The sequence below is a fragment of the Falco cherrug genome, chromosome 7 (assembly GCF_023634085.1).
Source record: "Falco cherrug isolate bFalChe1 chromosome 7, bFalChe1.pri, whole genome shotgun sequence".
Taxonomy (NCBI): domain Eukaryota; kingdom Metazoa; phylum Chordata; class Aves; order Falconiformes; family Falconidae; genus Falco; species Falco cherrug.
The window spans coordinates 59732195-59759009 of NC_073703.1; the positions used below are offsets into that span (position 1 = coordinate 59732195).

The 26815-nt window shown below is 35.1% G+C and overlaps 1 protein-coding gene and 1 long non-coding RNA gene across 2 annotated transcripts in view; both read right to left on the reverse strand.

The window, feature by feature from the left end:
* Positions 1-26815, reverse strand: part of STRN3 (striatin 3) — a 66869-nt gene that overhangs the window by 17706 nt on the left and 22348 nt on the right. The window contains 7 exon segments of the mRNA XM_055715893.1: positions 4884-5024; positions 11420-11530; positions 18398-18539; positions 20205-20337; positions 20786-20965; positions 21264-21345; positions 22664-22737. Coding sequence (XP_055571868.1) covers positions 4884-5024; positions 11420-11530; positions 18398-18539; positions 20205-20337; positions 20786-20965; positions 21264-21345; positions 22664-22737 — 863 coding nt within the window.
* On the reverse strand, positions 5988-11413 carry LOC129736478 (uncharacterized). Its single transcript, XR_008733126.1, has 2 exons — positions 7389-11413; positions 5988-7343 (listed from the first exon to the last, which is right to left on the reverse strand). It is a non-coding gene; the product is annotated as an uncharacterized LOC129736478 (long non-coding RNA).

Consider the following 26815-nt stretch of genomic DNA (forward strand, 5'->3'; position numbering starts at 1 on the left):
CTACCCACAAATATCAATTTAGCAGTAAGGAACAGAACTAAAGGCTTACACATTGTAATACTTTAGCATATCTAAGAAGCTGCTTTAACATCAGTATTCCCCTCTGTGCAAAAATTAAGACACTTGTTAGGTAGCGTACTTTAGCTATATGTGAACTTCAGCTAAGTGCAAACATGTCAAATATGATTTAACATATTTTGCATATCTTTTAAAAATTAAACTTGCCTGACTTTTGGATTTCACTGATTTGGCAGAGTTAACAGTCTCATTTTAATGCCACCCCTTGATCCTAATCCTCTCAGAAAAACCTTGAAACTCAGAGAAAATAAAGTTTCCAGATCTAAAAAACATCCATATCCTGTTTTGTTTCACAAAAATAGCTCCAAACAAGAGGACTAATAATCAACACATTCCTGTTACCAACATGCATCTTTATTAGTCTGTTTCACCACTATCTGAATGGTAATCTAGTTATGTTCCACTCCAGCTGAAGAAAAGGAACTAAAATCAGGTATAGTTACAGATGTCTGGCATCACTGCTACGGCTACTCAAAGAGGACCAGCACAGCTAGATGCAAAAAATCACTCCAAGAATTAAACAAATTCTAATGCTTGAGAACTACAGTGCTACTAAAAAAAAGTAACATTACTAGCACAGGCAACACAACTGTATGTGAGAATCTAAGAATATAATCTATGTAAGAATGAAGACCATTGCTCCTACAATTGCATAAAAAGAGCAAACAGTATTCCAACTATGCACAACTGCCTCTTTTTAAAACATTCACAATCCCTACAAAGGTCTTGAATCACCAGAATGCTACATCAACAGCCAAAAAATAGCTTACCATGCCCTTACATGAATAAGCTTTTAATTTCCATTAATATTTTACCAAAACTCTCCATTTGACAGTCCTATTCCAAACCCCTCTTATTCCAGAAAAAGCCATATTCCTGGAAAATACTCATTTTCCACGTTCTCACCTATTCCCCTTATTAATGGGTTTGGGCTATTTTGAGGGGAGTGACGGGGTATCCAGTCATCCATGCTTATTAGATGAGATCAGAATTTCTAAGGATTGATTCCTTAGTGAAAGTGTCTGAGCTGAGCCTAAAAGGAGGTACAAACAATATGTTTGTTTGTATGAAGCTAGAAATAAAAATAACATCACAAACTATGTCTGGGTGAACCTAAATTGTGAAAGTCTCAAATTAATATCAATTGGCCCTGCAGTTACTTCACAGACCAAGCTCTTCCTGGTTCTTTTCTGACAGAAAAAGTGTGGGAGAAAAAAAATAAATTATAAAGGCTACAAAAGAAACAGAGAATGTTTTTTAGAGTTTTGTTGCTGTTATCAATGTCTGGTTGGTTTTGTGGTTTGTTTTTTTTTTCTTTTCTTTTTTACTCCCACAGGAAGACTCCAATACTTTTCTTTAGAATTTCCAAAAATGGCTCACCTCGACTGTCTTGGCAAGGTTCCAGCCGCCCAAATACAAGTAGCCGTTTACAGCCCAAACCTCCCAAGTCATTACAGAACAGAGCTGATGACGACTGGGGAAAGGAGGTAATATGTTCATTTTAAAATTGACAGCACTTTCCATTCCTGTTGTAATGCTGGGACTCCTGTCTGGTCTTTAGGACAGGCCCACACAAGGTTTAAGTATGCCCTTAACATGTCATACCAATTCTTTGTGAAAATAACGTCACCTGTCCTTAACAGATCCACTTTCATAAGCTTTATAGTAAAAATGAAGTGATACCACAAGAAAAACACTACCACATCAAGAGTCTACATGATAAATCTATCAAGCTTTATTTCCAGAGGTGAATATCCCTTTATTTAAAGCTTCAAAAGTAAATGTTATCCAAAATTTAGAAGCATATTTCACAATACTAAATGTGCCAATATCTATGTGTATGTTGTATAACTATATTTTATTTGCACATTTTATTACTTTAAAATAAGACATATTCAAAGTTTAAAAATGGTTGGCAAGCTGTTTTTATAAAAAGAAAAGGCAGGAAAGTAACACAATGAAAGATGATGTTATAGCTACTAAAAGACCCACGACTCTGCACATCAAAAACAATGCAGTTATATGAAATTGGTAATTTAATAATTTACTTGAATGCTTTCATCTTTAAAAAAATCAAGTATTTTTGTAATACACACAGTACAATATTATCCTCGTAGCATAGTAAGTTTAACTGAGATTGCAATCAATAATTATCAAGTAAAAATGTAAGTGATAGTGTAAGTTTCTTTGTAGGTGAAACCAGGCAAAAAAAATGCAGTTATTAAATATTTGGTCAGCCAATCCCAACCAGCTCTTCTTACCTCAAGTTCTTGACATCATACATAATAACTCAAAATCAAACAGTAATATTTGTACAGACTGAAACTGCTTTAATCTCTAATCAGAGATGTATCTTCATGTGCGCTGTTATTGTCTACTATACAACAGGGACATCTTAATCTTCTTTTCCAGAAAGTTCATATGTGGTACACCAAAAGCAGCTGTTAATGCCTGGGCAATTAATGTTACTGCTATTTTTTTGTCCATCTGTAGATGGACACCCCCACAATCAATAGATATTAAAAGAGACAAATAACGTCAATAATGATTCTCCATACAATACACTGGATGGAGAATCATGCTGCAGTTGATTCTGTTTCTGAAGGTCATGCCAGTATGGTGAAATAGAATCCCCAATTTCTTATGCCCAAAACTATCAAGTATAATTATGGCATAACAATTTTATAATCTTAATTTAACCAGGCATTTGAAAGTTAAAAAGAAAACCCCAGCAAACCAGAAACACATCTTCAGAGGTATAAGAGATACATTCCCAGCCAACTAGAACCATAGTTTACTTTCCTGCCTGAACCCTCTCCTCCCTTGAAGAAAAAAAGTTAGCTTAACAATACGTTGTTCTCTGTAAGAAAACAAAACTATCAACCACCATCTCAGAACTGTAACACTTCAGAGTCTGACATAAACCTTAGGTGCAGTCACAAGAACATTATTGCTTGGCAACATCCATCAGCAATAAGCCAGTGTGTCCCAGCAAGAAAGCCTAAAGTTATTGACAAAAAACTTAGCTTTTAAAACACAGCTGAGTAAATAATTGAGCAAAATCTGCATTTTATGATAACGAAGTATTTGGCCTTGTTAACAAGACAGACCTAGAAGGAATTCAAAGACAACACTAAGTCTGTCTGCTTGCAGCTTTGGACTATACAGTACAGACAAAACCTCAAAAAGCCACAGTTTTCAGGATAGACTTTTTGATTGAAAAGCAATTTGCACTCTAATATTTAATTTTAAAAGTTATGCAGAAACCACAATTAGCAGATCTGATTGTAGAGATATTCTACTACTACTCATAATGATCAATGCCCAGACTACACTGATAAGCTGAAAACATACAAACACATTAAGTATCATGAAAATAAAATTATGAAGGCAGATATTATTTGAAAATAGTGTGGACAATCTTTATTTGAAGTATAGCACAGTAACTGCGAGAGGAACCAGGCAATAGAAGTCCACCCATCAAGTTCAAATTTAGCATCTATTTCTTTAGAAAGATTTTGTCCAGTATTATTTTAGACATCAAGTCTCTAAAAGAGATAACTGCTATATGGCCGTCCTTAAAAATGAACATGTGTTACTTTGCCAAACATGTATGGCCTAAGAAAAACAACCTAAGACAGACTGAGGGAGCTGTAACTGTAGGGTCACATGCCCTTAATACCTTAACAAGGCTAAAAGGCAACCTAAAGCATGTAAATACTAAACCTAAATACAACCTAGATGTACGTGCACAAGTTTTATCACGTGAAACTTCACCACTAGGTTTTTCAATTGCTCTCCACAGGTGAATGTGATCCTGGTTCATCTTTAAGTCATAAATAAAAAAAAGATGAAAAGGAAGGCAGTAAAAGAGAAGGTGGGAAGACACACACTTTATTAAAGTAATAGTTTGGGAAAACAACAAGAAACTTCCCTGCAAAATTCTATTTTTCCACTTGCCTGATGGCAGGCATTTGTGGGGGCTGGGGTGAAAAAGAATAGGAGAACCAACAGATTATCAGGACCAGTAATAATGCAAATTCTTCCCACTTCTGCTACAACTGACAGCATGCCAGGACTTCCGGGTCAAAGATCATCAATGAGAATTCTGAATGAGTATGTTCTGAGTAGAGGACAGAATTTCCATAAAGGTATTCTAATCTCAAAGTTAATACAAGGAAAATCATTCCTTCAAAACCCAGAACTTTAAGCCAAATACATGATTCTGGACTATTTCGATAATAATTTGCCACTATCTTCCATTGCCTAAGATAATCCTGAAACTGAAACCAATACTTTGAAAAGAAATAATGTCTTTGTACATTTGTGTATACAGACAAAGAGAATTTTTTTTTTAAAATAACATTAAACTTGAGAAAGAGACAAGTCAGTCTCATAACTTAAATAAAAACTTTTAAATTTCACTTTAAAATGCAAACTATCAAATATTAATACTCACCTTTTTTTTTCCTCTCAATCAATAACACCCTATTTGTAAAACGTTTTGCTAATGGGGCAGGGTGGGGGTGTGTGCCTGCAAACAGGGATTTAATAGTAATAATAGTTCCAGAACACACTGCTGTACATGAAGTTGTTTTAAAATACTTATGAAATAATGGTGAGTTACAGTAAGCCACAGAATGTCAAGCCATATTCTTATGAAACCATTTGGGAAGAATTGCAAATAAAATAATAATGTGGCAATCTGCAATTGCATTAAGCTTTATAGAGGGGACAGTAAATTACAGTGTGTGCTTTCTAAAAGAAATCTCCTGAAATATAATAAGTAGCTGAATTTTTTGTACCTTCCTCTGCTCTTGCACCTTCATGATCAGTCATTCTAGAAGAGGGTGACCTAGATTGATTAATGATTCCTGAAGGGATGTGGGGTATCTCATCATCGCCCAGATCAGCTATCATGTCGTGAAGTTTTGTCCTGTTGACTCCTGTAAATTAACGTCAGCAGCAAAGATTCATTTGATTGCTACCGCTTGACTTGACTGAAGTCTAAAAATCCATTAAACTAATTAAACAAGAATAATTACTGACGGGACCTCCTTAAAATAAATACAATGCTTTGCTTTTGTCTTTGTATATTAATAAAAATTGATCTTTTGGAAATCAAAAGAAGGATACAATAAATCAAATCTAAAACTACATGCAAACAGTTTTAATTCACTAAATCAAAGAATAACTCCTTTGTGTTCTGTAGATCTACTCTACAATTTCCTGCAGGAGAGAAAAAAAAATATAATCTTACAGCCCTACTAAGAAGGCAAATGTCAAAAGAACATCAACTACTAAACAAAATACATACGAATTAAACATTTGCTATAGTATTATACTAAACAATTTAACACTGAAAACCAGAGTGCAAATAAAATATAAGCTTAAAAATGAGGGGAAAAGTACAGACAACTCATAATGGGGGTGCAACAAACAATTAACTTTCACCGCTTCTGAATGTTATTTAAATTGTATAAAGTGTTTATTAAACACAAAAGCAAGAATGCTTCTACCACTGTATGAAACTGCAGATGTGTATTACTTTTATTACACAAGTATGCCTCTAGAAACAAAGCATACTGCATTATATGTGCATTAAATTCATAATGTTGACATTAGCAAACAAGAATAGCATGTTAGAAATTTAAATTTTTTAAAATTAGTAATTCCTTCTTCCACCTTACAGCTTGCAGGTCAAAGTGAAGGCTCAACCATAAAGTGAATTTTCAGTAACAGAATTTCTTTAAAGAAAACAATCAACAACAATGCAAGACATTTAAAATAAAACCCCTACTGCCGTGCTGCCAAAAGCTATGCTTTTAAACTTGCTAAAACATAAGCGTTCACCATCTTTAAAAGGGCATATTAGAACTTAATTATTAAATATATCAATTTTTTAGTAAAGTAAACATTAGCAAACAATTTCTTATACCCTGAAGTGACATGTATCACTTTTATTAAAAAGGAATTAGAAACTTAAACAAAAGCTTTATCCTCAAAACAGTAAAACAAACACTAGCATTACAGACAACTTAGCAAAAGCAGAACCACTCACTTAAACAGTTAAACACTAAACCACACTTTCAAGTAATACCGGATCATTTCAATTTTTAGATCTCACTGACAAAAGGTTCAAATTGATGTGTCCAAAGACAAGTATCCACACCAATAATTGAATTCTCTGGAGATAACAGAAAATCCTCTGGGGAGAGGAATGGCAATGAAAAATATTTCTGGACGTAGAATCACACTACAAATATACCATGCATACCCCAAGAGGGATGCCATACAACTCTTTTCATTAATACTTGCATAACATTTTAATTTTGCCAAAAAATATAGAACTCTCATTTTCTGTTTTGTGCTTTTAGTATTTTTCTTTACTTTACAGAACACACTATTCCAATTGAATCTATGAAGGCTGCTACCCAGAAATCGTTTGAGAATACAAAAGGCTTCCAAAATTTTCCCTTATGCAACAAAACAGATTTCTTCAGTGGTTAAGTTTCATTTCACTCACATGTAGAAGTGAGTCTAGAAACTTGTGATCTCATCTGATGAAGCGAGTGTAAAACAATAAAAATGAGGAAAGTCTTTTTTGCACTAACATTTTTTTCTAATAGCCACTAGACTACTAGGATTTCAAGTGTACAATACTTAACTGCAGTCAGCAGGTGCAATCTCATATTTATATATATATATATAAAAAAAAATTTCTTAATATGGCCAGGTCTCTACCATGCTGACCACAAAGCTACCTTTTATCTATATTCCAGTTGGCTGTCAGCCAGCCACCTACAGCAAGCAGCAGCAGATACATTCTTGAAGATACTGTAGAGTAATCAATAAATGATGGGATAAAAGTCTGAGTGGTACCCTAAACTGTTTAATATACCCTTTGGTTGCCAGAAGAAAACATATTTTCTTCTCCATGACAGAATGCATGAACACATGGATGGAAAATGCCAAAGATGGCTTATGAACTCTTACTCACATCCAAACTGAAAGCATCTTTTGGAGGTGCTTTCACACCAAATGCATGGGTATGAGAAGTTTGTCTCAGAGCACACTCAGTAGTAACTAGACGCAGCTCCCCTGCTCTGCTACCTTGAAACTGCCAGTCATTTAGCATGTCACTGTTTAGGGGACTGATACTGATGCACTTGCCTTTTAATGTTTTTCAGTATGTTTAGTCATTTCTTGTCCTTCAGAGGCTTAACCTCTGAACAGCCCTCAACCCATAATACAATACAGACAAACTCCTTTCTGAAGTTTACAAAAGAGCAACTGTTGTTCCCAACAACAACTCTGTTATTTCATGCTGAAAGATGTCAATATTCAAGATTGTGCCACTATCGCAGAAAACTGCGGATTTCAAGTAAGTGCAAGTGTACCTTCATATAACTCTTGAAGTATTTTAAATATCAAAAGAGATTTTAAAGATAAGGATGTGTTGCCTCTGCATAAGCAGCTATGTTCAATTCTATGACTGTGTTTTGTCAAGAAAACACTAGAACAAAAATAAGTCGAGAAACATGAACCTGTTATGAACAAAAGCAAAACACATACAATCCCATCTCAGTGTATCCTCCTTTGGAGATCAAAAGTGAAAAAATTAGTTGAATATTCAGTGCTTAAAAATTGTAGCCTGAGAAGCTGTAAGCACGTTTCTTTTAGCTCCAAGATGTAATAGCCCAAGTCTGAATATAACACAGGGATCCTTGTATATCCTACAGGTGATGGTAATGAAGATGGCAAAATCCAAATCCGTTTTCATGCCTACTGACTTTTACGCTGTATTTCCAGAATCAAGGCTAGCAAAGTGAGTGGGACAGATAGTTTCATAAATACAGAAAAATTAGACTGAGGGGAAAGGGGCAAGAAAGTAAAAAAATTATTAATGTTTCCAAGGAAACTAAGGAAAAGCAGTAAAAGGATCTTCATTTTAACAGTGATGTACATACACAATGCAAGATGTGAAAACTATTTTTCAAACTGCTAAGAACAAATTACACTGACCTGATAGTACAAAATGAGATATGCATCATCATCACTACTACATTCTGAAAGTGTGACAGACTGTATCTGAAAAGCAGTCATCTGCTGATTTACCCACCAAAAAAGATCAAACTTGGGCAAGAAACTGGCCTTAAATTCAGCATATGACTATAAAAGGTAAGCCTGGTTTTGTAGACATCAAACCTAACTCCTTACCTATTTAGCACAATGAAGTCCAGGACAGGTTGTGGTTGGGGTTTTTTTGGTGTTATGGTTTATTTTTTTTAATATAAGAACTCTTCAATAAGCAGGTTTTGGGTTATTTTACAGTACAGCTGATGTTTTAAAGGCAATTAGAGTTCGGGGTGGTTTTTGGTTTGTTGTGAGGGTTTGGTTTTTTTTGTTTTAAAAAAGATCATAAGGAAATAGTATTTCTACCTAGATGGTGACTATTATCATGACAGAAAGCCTCCCTAGCGCCCCATGCCCCGCCCCCCCAAGTGTATTATATTATGAAAACGTATTGACAGAGTATGACCTACACTTAAGTGTTCCACCCAGAAAAACATACAAATGCAGATTACAGAAGTATCAAAATAGAATCCAACCTACTCCTGTTCACTTACTTATCTCTCATTTGGAATGAAAGTTACCATACCTGGGCCAGGGCTATGAAGACCCTGTTAAGAAGACGTCTATATACAGATTATGGCAGTTATCAGAAGCATATCCAACAAAAGAACCCACTAGAATGTCTGCCTGTTATGCTGTTCTCAAAGTATTGCAAGAGGTGATAGTCAAGGTACGTATATTTGATCTTCATGATGAGACATGTATTGCCATGCAGATAAATTCTGATACTGCTCAAAATACGTTCTGATAAAAGTCTGACAATATGCTGAAGAGTGAAGTAAGAGCCGAATATTCAGAATGATGTTCACGAATGATCAGACAAGAGAAGCAGGAATAAAGAAGCCTTCAACATTATTTTCAGTCTCAGAATATTAAAAAGCTGAGGGAAAAAGTCTACGAATCAAACAATTTAAACAAACCTGCCCAACCTTAAACATATACTTTTACTGTGTGTGGAGTTCTCATTCAATTAGCTTAGCGATTTAGAGGCCAATATTTAATCAGAAACTACTGTCATAAATGTGGCACGAGTGCAGAATCCCACAAAGCACCCTATGAGATTACCTATATGAGCTCAGAGTTTCTCAATGGAGAATTTGAATTTACAACCCAAAATTTTAAACAGTGACTTACGTGACCTCACAGCACTGTGATGCACAGCAGTGTCCTAAATATCCCCTCTACGTGAGCATTAGCAGGTTTCAAAATTACTTTAGGTTAAGAACATACTCCTTTTAAGCTTTGATAGCGGAACACACATTATCAAAAGACAACATACGTCAAACAATAACTGATGGCCATCATGTCATGCCATTCACGGTACAAAACATGTTATACCTTGCTGAATGGCAGGAAAGTGGACAGGAAAGAAAGTTTTGATAATAACATTGCACAGTTTTAAATTTTGCAACAGGACATTTTAGAGAGAATCATCATTATTTATTTTAAACAATGCTGACAACAAATTTAAGTCTGTAATGTATACCATTCAAATGCCAATTTTTGACAAATTAGCTATTTTTGATAGAGGAAAATTATGCTCCTCTTCTGGAAATTTTAAGATTTACAGATGGAAAACCAAAAGGTTACAGAAATTCTTGACTGCATAGCAACCAAGGAAGCCACAAGTGCAGCAAAGATGAAATCCTTTCTAGATGATCCAAAATAATGCCACTATAACAAATTTGGAGACCCGAGAAGAGTTTTTCCACACAATTTATAATCTTGGAACAGCATTACTTGATCCTGTTTTACAGCTGCTTTGCCTTGCATAAGCCAGAAAGTAGAAATTAATTGGTGTGATGGCTGTGAAAAGATTAGAATCAAACCAGAAGTACGGTTTCAAGAACTTTCTGTATGGGATAACCTAAAGGCACAATTTTTGAGAGAAGTATGAAAATCCCCCAAAGAATGACTTTCTTTTTTCCAGAACTCAAAACATTTGCTGTTATTCTGCACTTCCAGAATAACACTGGAATGTTATCTGGAATTCCACTGTGCTTCCAAGAGTCTAAATTGTGAAGTTTAATAAGAAAATTACAAACAGAAAGTCCCATTTTAGTATTAAAAGGAAATTTCTAACCCTACAAAATACTTTCTCTAAATGTTGTATCAACTGCTGATTTACATCCAGATTACTATTGTAAATTCTAATAAAACCAAAGACTAGGCAAAAATCTTTACTTCAAAGATTTTCTATTCAAATGTATGTGTGTACATGCAAATCATGCAAAATTGCTGACAAAACCAATCAACATGCGCTAACTGAATTTTAATTTATTAGATGTTACAAGTAAATTCAAATCTTGATAATTATAGAATTATTCTTCAAGTGTTATATTTTAATTATCATTTAATTTAGTTAGTACATATTCACACAATTTTTCAAATAGAGAGAAAAAAAATTTTACTAAATATTGCCAGAAACAGAAAAGTATGTTATAACATACTTTCAAAAAAAAAACTGCAATCAAGGCAGCTTCTCGAGAGTGATATTGAGTCCACCAAGAGCTTTGTGTAGTTGATGACATACAAAAGCACTTTTACCAGGTACTTCAATATCGAAGTTCAGTTCAACATACATAGTTCAAATAGGTCAACTGGTTTGAAAACCCTTTGAAAGTAAAGAAGTGCCAACCAAAATGTGGTAACTGCACAGAGAAGTGAAGGGCACCGTAAAATAAAGATTATATCCTAAAGAAAGCCACAAAAAAAGTTTGTATTTGCATTACAGGCATTTTTTAATTCGCATTGCCTTAAATTGTAAAAATAATTACAAGCCCATGAATACCAATTACAGCTTGATTCAAGCTCATGTTAAAAAACTAAATAACACCCCCCCACAGTACGACAGTACTATACTTTAAGAAGCAGATAAAGTTTACATCTTTCAGAAAACTCCTCAGAGTAGCAATATCCTCAAAATGCAAGTTGTTCATTATTTTTACACTCACATTTCAAAGCATTAAGCTCTTTACCCATTTAACCTTAAATTTTTATGTTTTCAACATTTCTCATCTATGAAATAGCTGTCAAAGGTTTTGACATATTCACATTCAGCAGCTAGAAAGTTAAAGTTGGTTGCCCCCATTACAGAAAACGATGCTTAATGAAAAACACAAAAACAGAACTTGTGAGAAAAAAATGTCCTCTATAGAGATAGGCAAAAAAGCGTTGCATTACAAGATTCAGAATCTGCACTTACTCTTTACCCCTTTCTTCCCCTTTCGTTCCTTCTTGTACTGTTCCTTCAGTTTACTTATTAGTCCCTGGTCTACATCCCAAACCTCAGCAGTTGGGGACAGGTCATCTTTGTCTACATGCAGCATATTGTTAAAAGAAAAAAAATCAGCAATTGGCAATGCAAGCTGTTGGCGATTTACTATTATAGCTGTATAAGAGCATTAATGAAAGTTCTTAAGAAATCTTTACTTTAAAGGTGCAGTCTCAGTTGTAAGTTTACAAAATACTAAGTTTCATTTCATACAGTTTTCCAAGGCACTGTATAGTATCAGTTACATATTTGAAAATTGTATGTTAATTTGTTACTAAGGAGCAAACAAATTAAGCTTCATAAGTAATTGTTTATGTTAAGATACTTCAAAATACACAAAAATTCATTTGTTTTCAGAAACAATTACTGCATCTTTAGAAAGACAATGTTAAGAAATTATTCAGCCAGTGTTGAATAAGCAAATAAAAGTATTCATGCTACATATCTCATGAAAATGCAAGCTGAGTAAGTCAGTGCCAGTTTATTCGTGAAGACCACCATGCATCCTCTCACACTCATTCTACATGCACAAGAAAGAAATTTTAGTCCTACACAGAACAAGGGAAACATGTCTATAGGTACAGGTTTTTACATAAAGATGAAGAAAAGTAATTTCATAGGTGAATAAAGTGTCATCTCACTGCATTCCAGCAATTAAATTACAATTAGCAGAAATACAACATTCCACAGTAGTTTCAGAAGACACATCTTTCTCTGTTTGACCAATATTGCAGAGTTAATTATTCTCCAAGAAAAGTCAAGCCTCCACTTCTCTAAACTATCCATCTCAAACATGTCTAGAAATATAGAATTAATAAAAGAATAAACTCGTTTCTATGACAAGATAAATGTAACATTTGCAGCAGCACTTTTGCTGGGCAACAGCTAAACTTGGTTTGTATGCCAGTTAAGCTTATGCTCGCAAATTCTTTAGGCATAAAATAATAAAACTAAGCTCCTCATTTGCCAACTTCCAATCATATCTACAATATCAGTGTTTCTATAAAATAGCACTTTTTGAAGTTATAACCATCACAGTCATGAAAGTGCACAAGCAGAGCCATACACAGTAGAAACAAACAAACATGAATTTAGGATGCAAACCAGTAGGCATTATTCCAAGTACATGTTTCATGACAAAACATGACAACAAATGAGGAGATATCCTAGGATACTGATGCATCTACCATCATTCAAAAAGGGCTGATCAATGACAAAGAGAAACAATCTTCAAAGAGGTGGAATACAGAAACAGCAAGGGTGGGAAAGGCGTGAAACGGGCACCATAAGGGCACAGTCCCCTAGCTGTCCACAAAGAACTGCGAAGAGGGGAATGGAGCAATGACATCCTACACCAAACTGCAGCTACAACTACCAAACTGCAGACACAAAGACCTCAGTATTTATGGTCGCAGGGCCAAAACACTGACAGAGAAGACTAGTGATTTGTCAGGTGATGCAAGAGGCACAGAAAGGTAAGTCAGAGGATATGCCCAACCAAAAGAGGAAGGAAATCAGGAAAGACAATTAAAAAAATCCAAACACCTAAAACCCAATGAAAGAAAATTAATTTAAGAACATGTTAAAATTAAAAAAAATCCAGAGCACCGTTAATAAAAGGAAAATAATCAGCCAGATTTGAGGATTGCAGAGAAGGATTCAAGAATTAAACTGGACTAGAAGCTGACCATATGTAACAGCAATGCAATGCTTGTTGTACAAAATAAAATACCCCACAACAAAACTGTCATTCTGGTACGTTTTTAAAAGTGTGGTGTATTAAACTAGGAGTAGTCTACATAATTCATCGATGGTCACAACAAAACTGAAGTAACACGTTCAGTCTGTGTTCTACACTAGAAGTTTAGAAAATTACTGTAGATGGCAAAACAAACAGGGCATTACCGATCAAGACAATGGATCTGAAGGAACCGGGAAAACAGGAAAAAACATAAGCCTGCAAACATGAATACTCAAAAACAACGCTATCAGCTGCTGAAACGTAGGTTGTAAATAGAGAACTAGACAAAACACTAACTGATTAAACACAGAGGCTGTGAAATTAATTTCAATTACGATTTTCAGAAACACCCAGCAGTGTTTCTCTCTGGTGCACCTAAATATATTCAGCTATATCAGAAAAGAGCCACGTAACCAGAAGAGCTCCACAATTCCCCCTTAGTCGAGAAATTCCTCAAACTGCCTGCAGTGTTTATAACCCACACTAAACTGGCATCAAGGATAGTGCAGAGGATCTACATTGTTCAACACCATTTAATGAAGAAATAATGAAAAAAATATTGTAAATAGATTTAACTTTAAAAGATGACCCAGAGGACCACTGGATTCTAGTCACACTGCCACCCAGAATTCTGGGCACAGTCAGTCATTCTCTGACTCATGGTCCATCTGTAAAAAGAACTTTTGTGTTTCATGGAGAGCAGAAATTAAGTGATGAACACGTAGTTAAGTGACTGAAATCATAAGCAGAATAAGAAGACTAGATAATATGTAATATCTGTAATATGTAACAATATGTATTTATTCCTGTTTGCTTAAACAGAGATTCTATATGCATCTTTTTCCTGGCAATGCTGTATCACAAGGCATTTATAAACTTTTAAATCTAAAAACATACATTCATTTTTTAAGTATGCTGCATACTTTAAATTCTTTATTTAACTGTTTGAATTTGCTCATCTTTTACTGTTTTGAAGATAAGCCATTCCTAAGTAAAGCATGACACATGAAAGAATTTTAGATCATAATGTTTGAAAATAATTTAAGATTGAAGTATATTAAATGAGTCACAAAAAAAGAACATGTACATAAAAAGCTGTACTATAGGAAGGGGAAAAAAGCAATCCAAACTTCCACACTCAGTGGCTGATTTGAAGAAATTTCCAATAGTGAAGATGTTAACTATCAAATTTGGTGATGAAGTATTTTAACATATCTGAAGTTAGACTTACAGATAACACTTTGATGATTAAGTATTGAAAGTAATAATAAAGCAAAACTAGGCTATAGGTTTTGAGCCTAAACATCACAAGTTTAGTTTCCAGATACTAAACAAAAGCATTATAAAGAAATACATAAGTAAACATTTACATTTTTTCAGAGAGCCCAAATCTTTGCAAGAGCAAGACGTGATAAAAGGATGCCAGTAACAGGAAAGCTAACACAGGAAGAAAGAAAAAAAAAAAAAAGCTAAGCAGATAACCCAACAGAACAGCTATTTACATTATGAAGAAAGTATCAGTTTTAACTGAAATTCTAAGGTTGATGATTGATGAAATGGTTTAGAAAATAATGGCAAGTATTCCTTTAAATGAAGTTCCCCCTCTAAATAAATAAATGGATGCACCTGAGATTTCAAGTAATAACAGTTCACTGAGTTCAAAAAAATGTCACAAGCTAAAATAAAATGGTTTAGGCAATATTTTAGTTTAGAAGGCATTTAAGTGGGACAGTATTTGAAATATTATTTTTGACACATAATAAAGAAACATTATCTTTAAATGTCAAACTTATACACTGATCTTTAAAAAACAACCCCAGGACTTGACAGATTGTATCCTTAAAATCTATTTAAAAGAACAGCTGTATTAAAATCAGTGACGTACTATTAAAAAAAAGCATTGCTACTACAGTTGGAAGTATGTCTTCTGACTCATTTAAATAGTAAGTTAGTACAAAATATGCAACTTATGAATATTGTCTTCATATGGCAAGACTTAGAACACATACTTCTTAAGATGAAAGTGAGTTTATGTTTATTCCTTCTTTGCCACTTCCTTGCCTCAGACATGAGTGTTTTGGCAGCAATGGAATTACTGCAGTTAAACCAGCTGTCACATAAAAGCAGTCACAAGTGTGTAAAAACCCCTAAAATGTTCTGCCTCACTTTTGCTATAGGTTCACTTAAACTGTAATAAAAGATATTCAAACTGCTTTCTGAAAAGTGTGGTGGGTCAATCCAATTTTTAAAGTAGATTTTTAAATTTTATTTTTAAGTTTGGGACTGTGCTGGTTTCAGCTGGGACAGAGTTGATTTTCTTCTCAGTAGCTGGTACAGTGCTGTGTTTTGGATTGGGTGTGAGAATAATGCTGATAGCAACAACTAAAACCATCAGTATGTTAAGTAATGTTTATACTAAGTCAAGGACTTCTCAGTTTCTCAGGCCCTGCCCGTGAGAGGGCTGGAGGGGCACAAGAAACTGGGAGGGGACAGAGCCAGGGCAGCTGATCCGAACTAGCCAAAGGAATATTCTGTATCATACTCAGTATATTAAGCTGGAGAAGAAGAAGGAAGGGGGGACACGACATGTTTGGAGTGATGGCATTTGTGTTCCCAAGTAACCATTATATATGTTGGAGATCTGCTTTCCTGGAGATGGCTTAACACCTGCCTGCTGATGGTAAGTGGTGAATTAATTCCCTGTTTTGCTTTGTTTGCATGCATGGCTTTTGCTCTGCATTTTTTAAACTGTCTTTATCTCAACCCACAAGTTTTCTCACTTCTGCTCTTCCAGTTCTCTCCCCCATCCTGATGCAGTGGGAGTGAGCACACAGCTGTGTGATGCTTAGCTGCCAGCTGGGGTTAAACCATGACAGCCAGCAAATGAATCGCTCAAAAACAAGTTTGAAAAAATTTAACTTGCAAAGACAGCATTGCAAATAAATCACAATACCCCCACCACTGTTGTGGTTTAACCGCAGTCAGCGAAGTACCACGCAGCCACTCACTCACTCACTCCCCCCACACCCTGGTGGGATGAGGAGAATTGGAAAAAGGTAAAACCCGTGGGTTGAGATAAGAACAAATTAATAATTGAAATAAAACACAGTATTATAATAACAACAGTAATGAGAAGGAAAGAATAAGAGAGGCATAAAACTCAAGTGAAAAAAAAAAACCTACGAGATGCACAATTGCTCACCACCCACTGATGCCCAGCCAGTCTCCAAACAGCAATAGCCTCCCGCCCGCCCCCGCCCCCCCCCCCCCCAACTCCCCCCAGTTTATATACTGAGCGTGACGTTCCATGGTACGGAATATCCCTTTGGCTCGTTCGGGTCACCTGCCCTGGCTCAGCTCCCTCCCGGCTTCTGGTGCACCTGCTCGCTGGCAGGGCACAGGGAACTCAAAGTCTTTGACTTAGAGTAAGCACCACTTAACAACAAGTGAAACATCAGTGTGTTATCTACATTATTCTCATCTTAAATCCAAAACAGCACTGTACCAGCTACTAAGAATAAAATTAACACTACTGCAGCTGAAACCAGGTTTCTTGGGTTTTATTCCACTCCCTGCCCCTCTCCTTTTCATTACGATTACTAGTATTATTGTTTTACTTTATTTCAGTTATTAAACTGTTCTTACCTCAACCCACAAATTTTACCTTCTTCCAATTCTTCTCCCCATCCCACCAGGCAGGAGGAGGGAAGCATGCAGTACTTAGTTCCCAGCTAGGGTTAAACCATGACAAAAAGCTAGTTCAGTCAATTTCAGCTGTCTGCTTTGAATAAAATCGATAAATCTTTGATTGTATGAATTGTAGTATAAAGCTATCTTTCCTTCTATATACAATAGTTATAAGACTGAAGCTAGAACCAGAACTTTCTGCATCACTAAGCTTGCAACATCCCTTCAAATGTAAAGTCAAAACCTTGACCTCGGGTCTTACGAGATGTCTTATACCAAGAGATCTGCTTGTTCAGCTAGATAAAAAGATGATCAAGAAACTAATCAAATAACATTGTCTTTGAAGGGGAACAACACCAAGCCACTAAAATGCTTCTAAAAATACATACGTATCACCAAAACTAGAAGGTAACAGTTTTTCTGGCTTTATCTTCCAACTAGAAATAAGACTGAGTTTTAAAAATAAAGGTAACGGACCCTTTGATACTAATTTCCAGGAAGGAATGCTTTCTAACCCTTGGTACCTTCAAAATCAAGACTTTTCTAGATTTTCCTGCAACACATGCCAGTATTTTGATTTCTGTAGACCCTTATATTCTTATTGCTCACTGAGGTGTTTATCCAAGTATGACAAATTGCCTCAATGACACAAAATGGTCAAACAAGGTGATCTAGTGGCACTTTTTGGCCTTACAATGAAAGGCTTAGAGTATGCAACCACAAAATTGCTTGTACCACAGTTCATAAACGAAGACAAGTCAATTTCTCATTTCAAGGCAGATGTGAAATTACTTAGTTCATATTCTTTCCCTACCCAAAATCTCTCCCTCTTGCAATTTCTTCTTTTGAAACAGGTAGGCTCCAGGAGTTTCTGATTTAGCATATTTTCTTTCACATTAGATTAGTAACCTACTTAATTTTATTATCTACTCTAAAATTAAAACAAATAAATAAAAAGTTGGGCCAGTACAAAAGTGCTTTATTGATTCTACTAATGCAAGCCACATTAGCAGTAACATCTAAAAATCTCAGCCAGAAGAACTAAATATACTAATTGCCCAGTTTAACAAGTACACCAAAAAAATTCATTTAACTTGAGCACAAAAAGTTTACAACTCCTGATCAGAAAAAAATAGGGGGGAAGATAATCTAGGTTTGAAAGCAAATTTAATTCAGGTATGAAAACTTTCAGAAGTCTAACCTTTCTTTTTCAAGAAAGAAAATATTCTCTTTTAGTTTTGGAATCAAAACTACAACCTGAAACAAATGTAACTACTAATTGTATTTGTGGCAAATACAACAGCATAGATATACATATATATATATACACGAAGCATCCAATACACTATGAAGTAAGCGTCAGTAATTTGATCATCACAATCATCCACACATCCATACCACCTTAGAAGGTACTGCAACTCTTATGTACTATCATGAACAAGTATTCCTTTCTTTTCTAAATGCTTTTGTTAGCATCTTACCCCACTCTGTTCCATCTCCTGAACTTCGAGCTTCTCCAGCTCCCTCACCATCTTCAGCTGTCACTAAAAAATCAAATTCTTTCAAAGCTTCTTCAGTATCTGGGTCATCTGTTAGGTCAGCAGCTAACCCTTCATTACCAATCTACAAGCAGATAAACATTTTTCAGCATTTGAATCATGAACAGATTTTCTACTGAAATATTTAGGTTAGAAGTGATATAGACTTACTCCGAGTACTTGGTTACAGAGGAAAACATTTTTCAACATGAAATGTAAAAAGACACGATATAATCAGATTTAGAGCTGCTTTTGATCAGTAGTCTAGTGATAATGAGGAAACTAAAAGAATACTGACACTAGGCTTCACAACAAAAGCAATCTTGTACATCCCGGTCTTAATTTTTAACGTAAAACATATCAGTTGGAAAGTTTTCTTATTTTTCTTGCAATATCAATAGTTCTGCACAGCAGCTTTACAAACAAGCTGTGTTTTCTACTGGTCCAGAAGCATTTTTTCTTTTTTGCTTTCCAGTTCTATTTCAGTGTTAACCGTAAGCATGGAAAATACAGTGGTTTCAGAAAAGTGTCTTTTTACTAGTTTTACCACACCTTCATCTTAAACAACCCTCCTCCCTACCAAGGCATCAGTAAAAAGCTTTCTTTTATTCTGCGGGTAGAGACTATTTCCACATAACATGGGGTTATGTTTCTATGACTTGTAGAATATTTTTAGTTTTGCAGAAAGAGACAATTTTTACAAAGGTAACTATATGCAATCCTTCTGTTTTCTATAAAAAGAACAAGCTTTGTCAAGAGTCAAAAAATTAGTGTAGTGTCTTCATACGTGCTTAAGAGATTTACTTATTAGACAATCTTTTTATCAGACTATCTACTGCCTCAGAACAAAAAAAGATTCAACTGATTGGTTGATTAATCTATTTCCCAGAAGTACAAGTTAATACCAAAGGTATGGTAGAAAACCATTCCTGACAAGTCAAGTTGGGAGATTAAGACTTGCATCAAGCCAAGCTAATGCTGCTAGCTATTTCAGGAAATTCAGTGCAGCCAGAGGGGTCATCAAGCTACAGAATACTCTACTGAGCAAAAAGCAATAAAACTGTCAGTATAATGTTTATAAATCAACATCTTTACATAAAGACGCCCCAATGACAGGAAGACTCTTCTAATACAGAAGAAAAAGAACTAAAAAGGGACGGGTAATACAGCCTATCCTACCCAGAAAGCTGCTCATGGAATGGAAAACTAAAGACGAAAATAAAACAGGGCAAAACTTAATTGAACCTTAAACACAAGGTCACCTGGAGACAACTATCTGCCAGGCTCTTAAAATATCACAGTAAAAAATATCACATGCATAAAAGGAAGAATTAAACACATATTTGACATGGAACTGGTTTTGCCCCATTACATAATTCAGCTTCCCCTAATGAGTTGTTCCTACCTTCTCCAAAATTCAGAAAGGGTGCAGATTCTAGTATCTTAAATTTGCCTCATTAAGGGACTCAAAATATGCAGAGAAGCCAAGATGAAAAAATCAATTATCACTTTAAGCAATTAATTCATATTTGCAAACAGGTTGGTTGGTTGATTTTAAGTTTTCAAGGTAATATGTTGAATAAACCACCAAATTCACCAGTAACACAACTGCTTACAATCCATTCAAATTACAAAGGGGCAACAACATTTTAACATGACACATTTATAATCATCTGGGCAAAAATAATTTCCATTTTTTAAAGGGGATTTCAGATCTGTATCAAAATTTTTTTAAAAAAAAATATTTTACTTTGTGTTTCTTATTTATCCGGTGCTTTTCTTTTCCTTCTGCAATATCTTCTATCATGTCACTCTCTTCTTCTTCATCACTATCATCTGCATTTTCTAAGAAGTTAAATGTTTCAAGAACATCACCAGAATTCCTACATAAATAAAAACATTAAGGCAGAATCCATTTTACTTGCTGAAGAGATTCTAGAAGATTAATCAGATTAAATGCAATAGCTACCTAACAGCTTAAGGGCTTTAAAATGAGCAGAACAAGAAATGGTTGTACGAAGAAGTTTCTACAGGTGTCTAATTCCTTATGATAAAAGAACTACTCATCAGAATCTTTCCTTAAAATAACAACTCCAAAGTGGTTATATGACAAATTCAACTTCAATACACTATATATTTTCATATATATAATATAAATAGAAGACATTTATGTAATATAGATACATGTGTTCCTATGTATAATCAATTTCAATTAAGTTCGTAATCATTTGTAGTCAGCTGCACTCATAGGCATTCATATACTCAAACTGACTAGTAGATATCAATGACTAAGTAAAACAAACTTTATGCATTACTTATCTTTTCACTTACCTTTTTATTTCCTGTCCCTTTTGTTTTGATGAAGGAGATTCACCCCCATTAAGGATCTGTTCTAAGTTCTTTGTCTCTACTGAACCGTTTGGTTCTGAATTGGAGAGCCCAAGCAAAGACCTTACCCGCTGGGAGCGTACATCCAATATTGTATCTGTATAACCTACTTCCTGAAGATACCTACATGCATTAAGAGAAAAAAAAAATTATATTTGAGGGAAAAATGAAAGAAATTAGTATTGACTGTTAAAAATTAATACCAGCATTATGTTTTTTATGGAAAAATAAGCTTCATCACTACCCATCTCATATGGAAAACCTTACCCTAAACTGCTTAAAGCTCAAGACTATGAAGTTGTGAAAAAGAAACCGCTATTTACTCACCTCAATTACCCTGTTTCATAGAGTAAGCATGTATACAGCTCCTCACACTTCAGGGAAAACTTTGAATAAACCAACATTCAACAAGGTTACTTACTGTCTCAGTAACTGTCTGCCTTGCTTCCAGGTCAATTGGCTATTTTGAGGTACTGCGGGAACCTCCATATCTTTGGTTTCTTCTGAAAGATACAGCATCACAGTTGGGTGGGGTTTTTTGTTTAGTGGGGTTTTTTGTTTTGTTGGTTTTTTTTAAAGATCAATTTACTTTTTACAAGATAGCAATGAAACTAAAAGCAAATCTTAAAAAAGCTTTAAATTAGATGCAGTCTTATGGAGCATTTCTTAATTTTTTTTATAATTCTTTGCTGAAGCATCAATTAAAAAATCCTTACCCTTTACATGCACAAAAGGAACTAGACAAAAAGATTTAACTTGTACACAAAAGAAAACCTTGGCCTGATCAGCTGAAGTGTTACTGTTAAGAAAACAGGCTTTATCTCTCACAAAACAGAGATGCTTGGAAAGCAACATGGGAAATAACGTTAACAGAAGCAGTGACATGTATCAGCATTTGGAGACCTAGTTAACACCTAACTTATACTGCTTATAAATACATACAAAAAATCCCATCAAACAAATATGAATCATTATTGCTAGTTTCAAGTGGATAGAAAAATACTCAAAATGTGGCACTTCTAAAGCAGAAGAGAAACCAACAGAATTTTAAAAAAGGGGGAATGAGGAATACAAATCTGTAAACCACAATTTTAAAGGTACACTACACAAACACAGGCCAACAATGTAACTTCCCAAAGACCTATATTTCAAGAGAAACCAGGTGCAGTTCTGCTCATTACATAGTCCACAGTTATGAAAAATGTTTTCCTCTCTCTGCAATATTGTGAAAAGTAAAACTGTTATTATCAACTTTTTATCTACATTGGATGCACTCCAGGGTACCAGTAAAGATAGCCTATTTTTTTTCCTCTTAGGACTTTTCTTCCTTGATTTAAGATAAAAACAGAAGCTCAACAAAATTTTTTCCAGTCAATGCAGTACAATACTTTTTCTTCCTCGTTCTTTAAAAACTAGCATCCCATAGAAGTACCAAAGCCTGATAGTATTTCTTATGTTTATTCTGAACTTACGCTTTCCTTCTGAATAGATGGCACAACGCAAATAAATATTAAATCCTTCAAGGGGTATTATGAGAAATAATGAGAAGCAGCAGCTAAATAAGGAATTGTGTAACCTTATTTAAAGCTTTCTTCAACATTCAGACCTCTTTCAAAAAAGGAGAGGTCAATTAATTTTGATTTTCAGATTAAATAGTATTTACCCAATACCAAGCCCTTCTTGGACATCTTCTCTGTAACACATCTAAGCGGGGGGGGGGGGGGGGGGGACACGACTGCAAGATGCAATAAATTTAACTGAGTAAATCTAGAACAGTATATAAGCAAATTATACTAAAACAGACTATTGTCAAAAAGTTACCTGATTCAAAAGTTGGCATTTTCAAGTCACCTTGGTTCAATTCTGTGCCATATTTCAACTTATGGTATTTTGCCCTGAAAAAGTATGCAAATGTTTTAACAAATTAGCATACAATGCTTTTATCAACTCTAAGCATTCTACTATTCCCATTTAAAACAACCATACTAACACAATACAATTTATCACAATAAAACTGTTGTGGCAATTACTGCATCATACAATTATTTCTAGTCTTTCAAGAACACAGTTGAGATAGTCTTTTTACAATTATTTACAATTAGCAAATAACTTACAAAGTTTAGAATGTTCACCAACAACGTGGGGTTTTTCATGTGTCAACTACTAAAAGAACCTTTCAAAAACCAGTAGGTTCAATTATTTAGCACAGGTTATTTTTTCAGTTGTAGCACTGTCACAGTCAGCCAATCATACTACAATGAATGAGCCTCCTATTTGAGATCCCTGCCTATTTGCCACCCAGAATTTCCACGTCAATTTCTCTCCTGCTCTGTCTTTCCTTATGAAAAGCATCTTTCCCTCTGAAGAAGCAACCACATTAGAGTGCTACTTTCCCTCATCACATGTATTCTCTTACTGATTTTCTCTTCCTCATTGACTGGAGGCTTAGCTTCCAATTCCTGCTCAGGCCACTTATGCAAACATGCCTCACTCCTTCCCATCCCCTGACCTCTCATTCTCCATCATTTTTTAAAAACTTTATCTTGATGATACTATTTCGATGCAAGTATGCACAAGCCTTCCAAATCCTATTCTCTACCCAAGCTGCCTATGAAAATGTCTTCATCTCCCTTTACCTCCAGGAATAGCACATGAACTACTTACACCTGTATCCTGGAATTCTCTAACTTTATCCTAGACTTTTCATAGTTTGGCTTTTACCTCAAAGATCCTTTGCAAAAATACTCAGAATCTCAGGGAAAAGAACTCTAAATATTCCATAGTAGAGCCCTGCAAGTTCTCCGTAAAAATGCTAGAAGCCACATTTTCTATAAAATACAGCCGTCTTCATAATTCCAAACCAAACATTTGACAAAAGTTTTAAGAACACCTTAACTGTATCTAGCTCCCACCAATTTTAAATACTATACCCAAACATGAAATTTCTCAAGGTAAGATACATAATAGAGCACATGCTGGACAAAATCAAGAATTTCTAACACATCTTCTCAAATAGCTGAGCCACTGCTGCAATTTTTTCCAAACTGAAGGTAAAAGTTAATCTCAAATGCTGCCTGATATATTTGATGGTATAGAACGTTTTCTGAACTACAGAAGTTTTGCTATAATTGCAATTAGGAACAGTCTCATTAACAAACTGTCAGTAGATGGCACTATTGACCCTTTACAGTAAGATAAAATCCTGCATTCCATAGCAATTACACTGTAATGCTAAAAAACATGAAAAACTGTAAGGCTCCTGAAGACTAAGTATTTGTGTGACCTGAATCTGACTCACTGCCAATTAAACACAATATTTTTTAAAATTATTTTTCAATAGTTCATATTTCATCCATGCACTACCAAGACTGCCTACCCTAGGTGTTCTCCTTAAAGTGAGAGGCAAATCTTTGTTCCATATTGTAAGAGGGCAGTGTTCCACCAAGCTTTCCAGATAAAAGTGCATACTATGACTTATATGCCCTATAAAGTACTGTACATTCGGGGCTAAAAAAAAACCCAAAACAACCACCCACCACAAAAAAAATAATTAAGAAACCGTGAAACTAAATAAAGCTGATGAAATGTTTTGGCTCAATTCATAAGCGAAACCAATAAAATCACTAATTGGAAAGCCAACTTAAAGCTGTTCAATTTAGAGCTGTGGCGAATACTATTTAGGAGCAGTTGTTCCATTCTAGAGCTACAATTTCAAAACAATTAAAATTCTGCTTTAATTGTTCATTAGAGAAGATAATGATGTTATATCTAATCTAAAATTATACCAATGACTAGTCACTACAAATAAGCCAAAATATTGCTGCATGTAACCAGGTCAGTTGTGTCTTTCACATCACATCTGATGCTCAACTTCAATTTCACAGCAAGAAATTAAATTTTTAAATTCCAATAAACTATATATTTGCACATGTATTCCTTTCCATAATTTCACACAAACAAGGGTAATTATTACAGATCTTAAAAATCACTAACTAGCTACAGTGTTGTTGACAAGTCAGGGATGTTACTCCCCCATATCACACAGTAACTGAATTCTACAAGAGGCATCTTTTGAATCCTTTGAGTATTGACTTGATATTCTTCTAAGGCTAAATTTCCATGAGTGAAAAAAAGAGGACAAACAGTGCCCTAAGTTGTTTTAACTGCTTGCTGCTATTTAACTGTTGAATCCCACCACTCAAGGATACAAGCCAGCTCCAGTCCAAACCACATGAAGTCAAAATATAGCCACAGTTTTATGATCTCAGCAAGCCTTATTAATTTAAACACAACCATGCTAATGAAGCTTGGAGCAGAGTGGCTCAGAGTACACAACAGAAGTGGTCTGACTGGTCTGCAGAGCACCATAAAGGAATATACACTAGCGACAAACAATCCTATACATACAACTACAGGCCTAATTTTATTACAGAAATTGATACAGAACTACCAAAATATTTAAGGATATTAAAATAATTAAAAATTACTTCTCTAAAACTTTATCACACATTGTACACAGACTTAGGGATAAATACCAGAAATATCAAGCTGTTTTGTAACTACTACTGGATTTTATTTAATCTTACATAATGATGTCCTGTTTCATACCCTTCTGAGAAATCACAACAGCTATCATTGCCTGAATGAGTTTGTTTCTGACTCCCTATAATCTGATATTTCACTGCATGAAACTTTTTGACAGCATCAGGGAGTCAGCAACAAGAGGAGGAAAAAGGACGTAGAGAAGAATCAGGTGCAACATTAAAAACTGTTGTCAAGAATTTTCAGACCTGAAATTCTCATGATTTCTTTTGCTTTAGACACTGGTTTTTCTTCATTAGTTATGATTCTTTACTCAGAGGAAGAATGGCAAAAAAATAACATCCATTGTCCTGAACTCTTCATTCAGTGCAACAACCAAGAAATTAACCTATTACATTCTTGGATGATTTACTGGCAAGTCAGTACCTACTTGCTTTCCTTACTCAATTGGTCATACTCTTGCAATTAGATCCCCTCAAACTACTGAGCATTTGTAGCAAAAAAAATAACAGAAAACTTCCTTGTTGCCTCCCACACATTCACCAATCAACCCCAGAGTTTCAGTTCCTGTTTTTAGCAATCTTCATGAGAATTCTGGCTGGGACTTAAGCAAGGATTTTCCTCTTGAAAAGTATGCAGTGTTGGCTTGTACCACTAGCCACAAGAACTAAAGCAAACTGCATGTTTCTGCTGTTCTGCTTCTTTTGTACATATGTTTACAAGTTTCTTGCCCATCAGATGAATTTTGGAATTTCATGGGAAGGCAAACTATGAAGGCAGCTGCATTTCAGGAGAAAGCAGGAGTGAGCTTTCACCAACACCACTCATCTTCTGCATTCTGTTATATGATGTCTTCACACTCCAGCTGTAATTAACTGCCTCTGATGTATTTCAATAAGTAGGCAATCCTCACAGCCTTATGGTATGCATTTGCAGAAAGCCTCTTGGTGCAGCACAGAGTTTATTACTGCCAAAAGAACCAAACTGGTCTCCAACTTCACAAAGTTACTTATACCCAAGACACTTGGGTCTGCTATAATAGCATATTATTCCTTTGATACATGCAGTGTTCTTTATAAGAGCACCCACACCCAAACACTTTGCATACTTTTCATCTGCCTTGAATCCAGCATGACTTGGACATTACCTATATGATGTAAGCACCTAACTTTCAGCCTTACACTGGTTGGAAACCTTGAGTTACTTTCCATTTTGAGGACAGGGCTGAATGAAGAAATAGATCCTTTCTGCCTATTACTTTACCAGAAAACACATGTGCTGATATTGCTTTCCACATGAACATATGCCCTTTTCTGAAGCACCTTTATACTGGAATGTTCACACAGAGGTATGTCCGCATCCTTGCCAAAACATTATTTTTAATATGAAACTAACTAATCAAAGTTATTTCTGTACTAGTCACTTACCCAT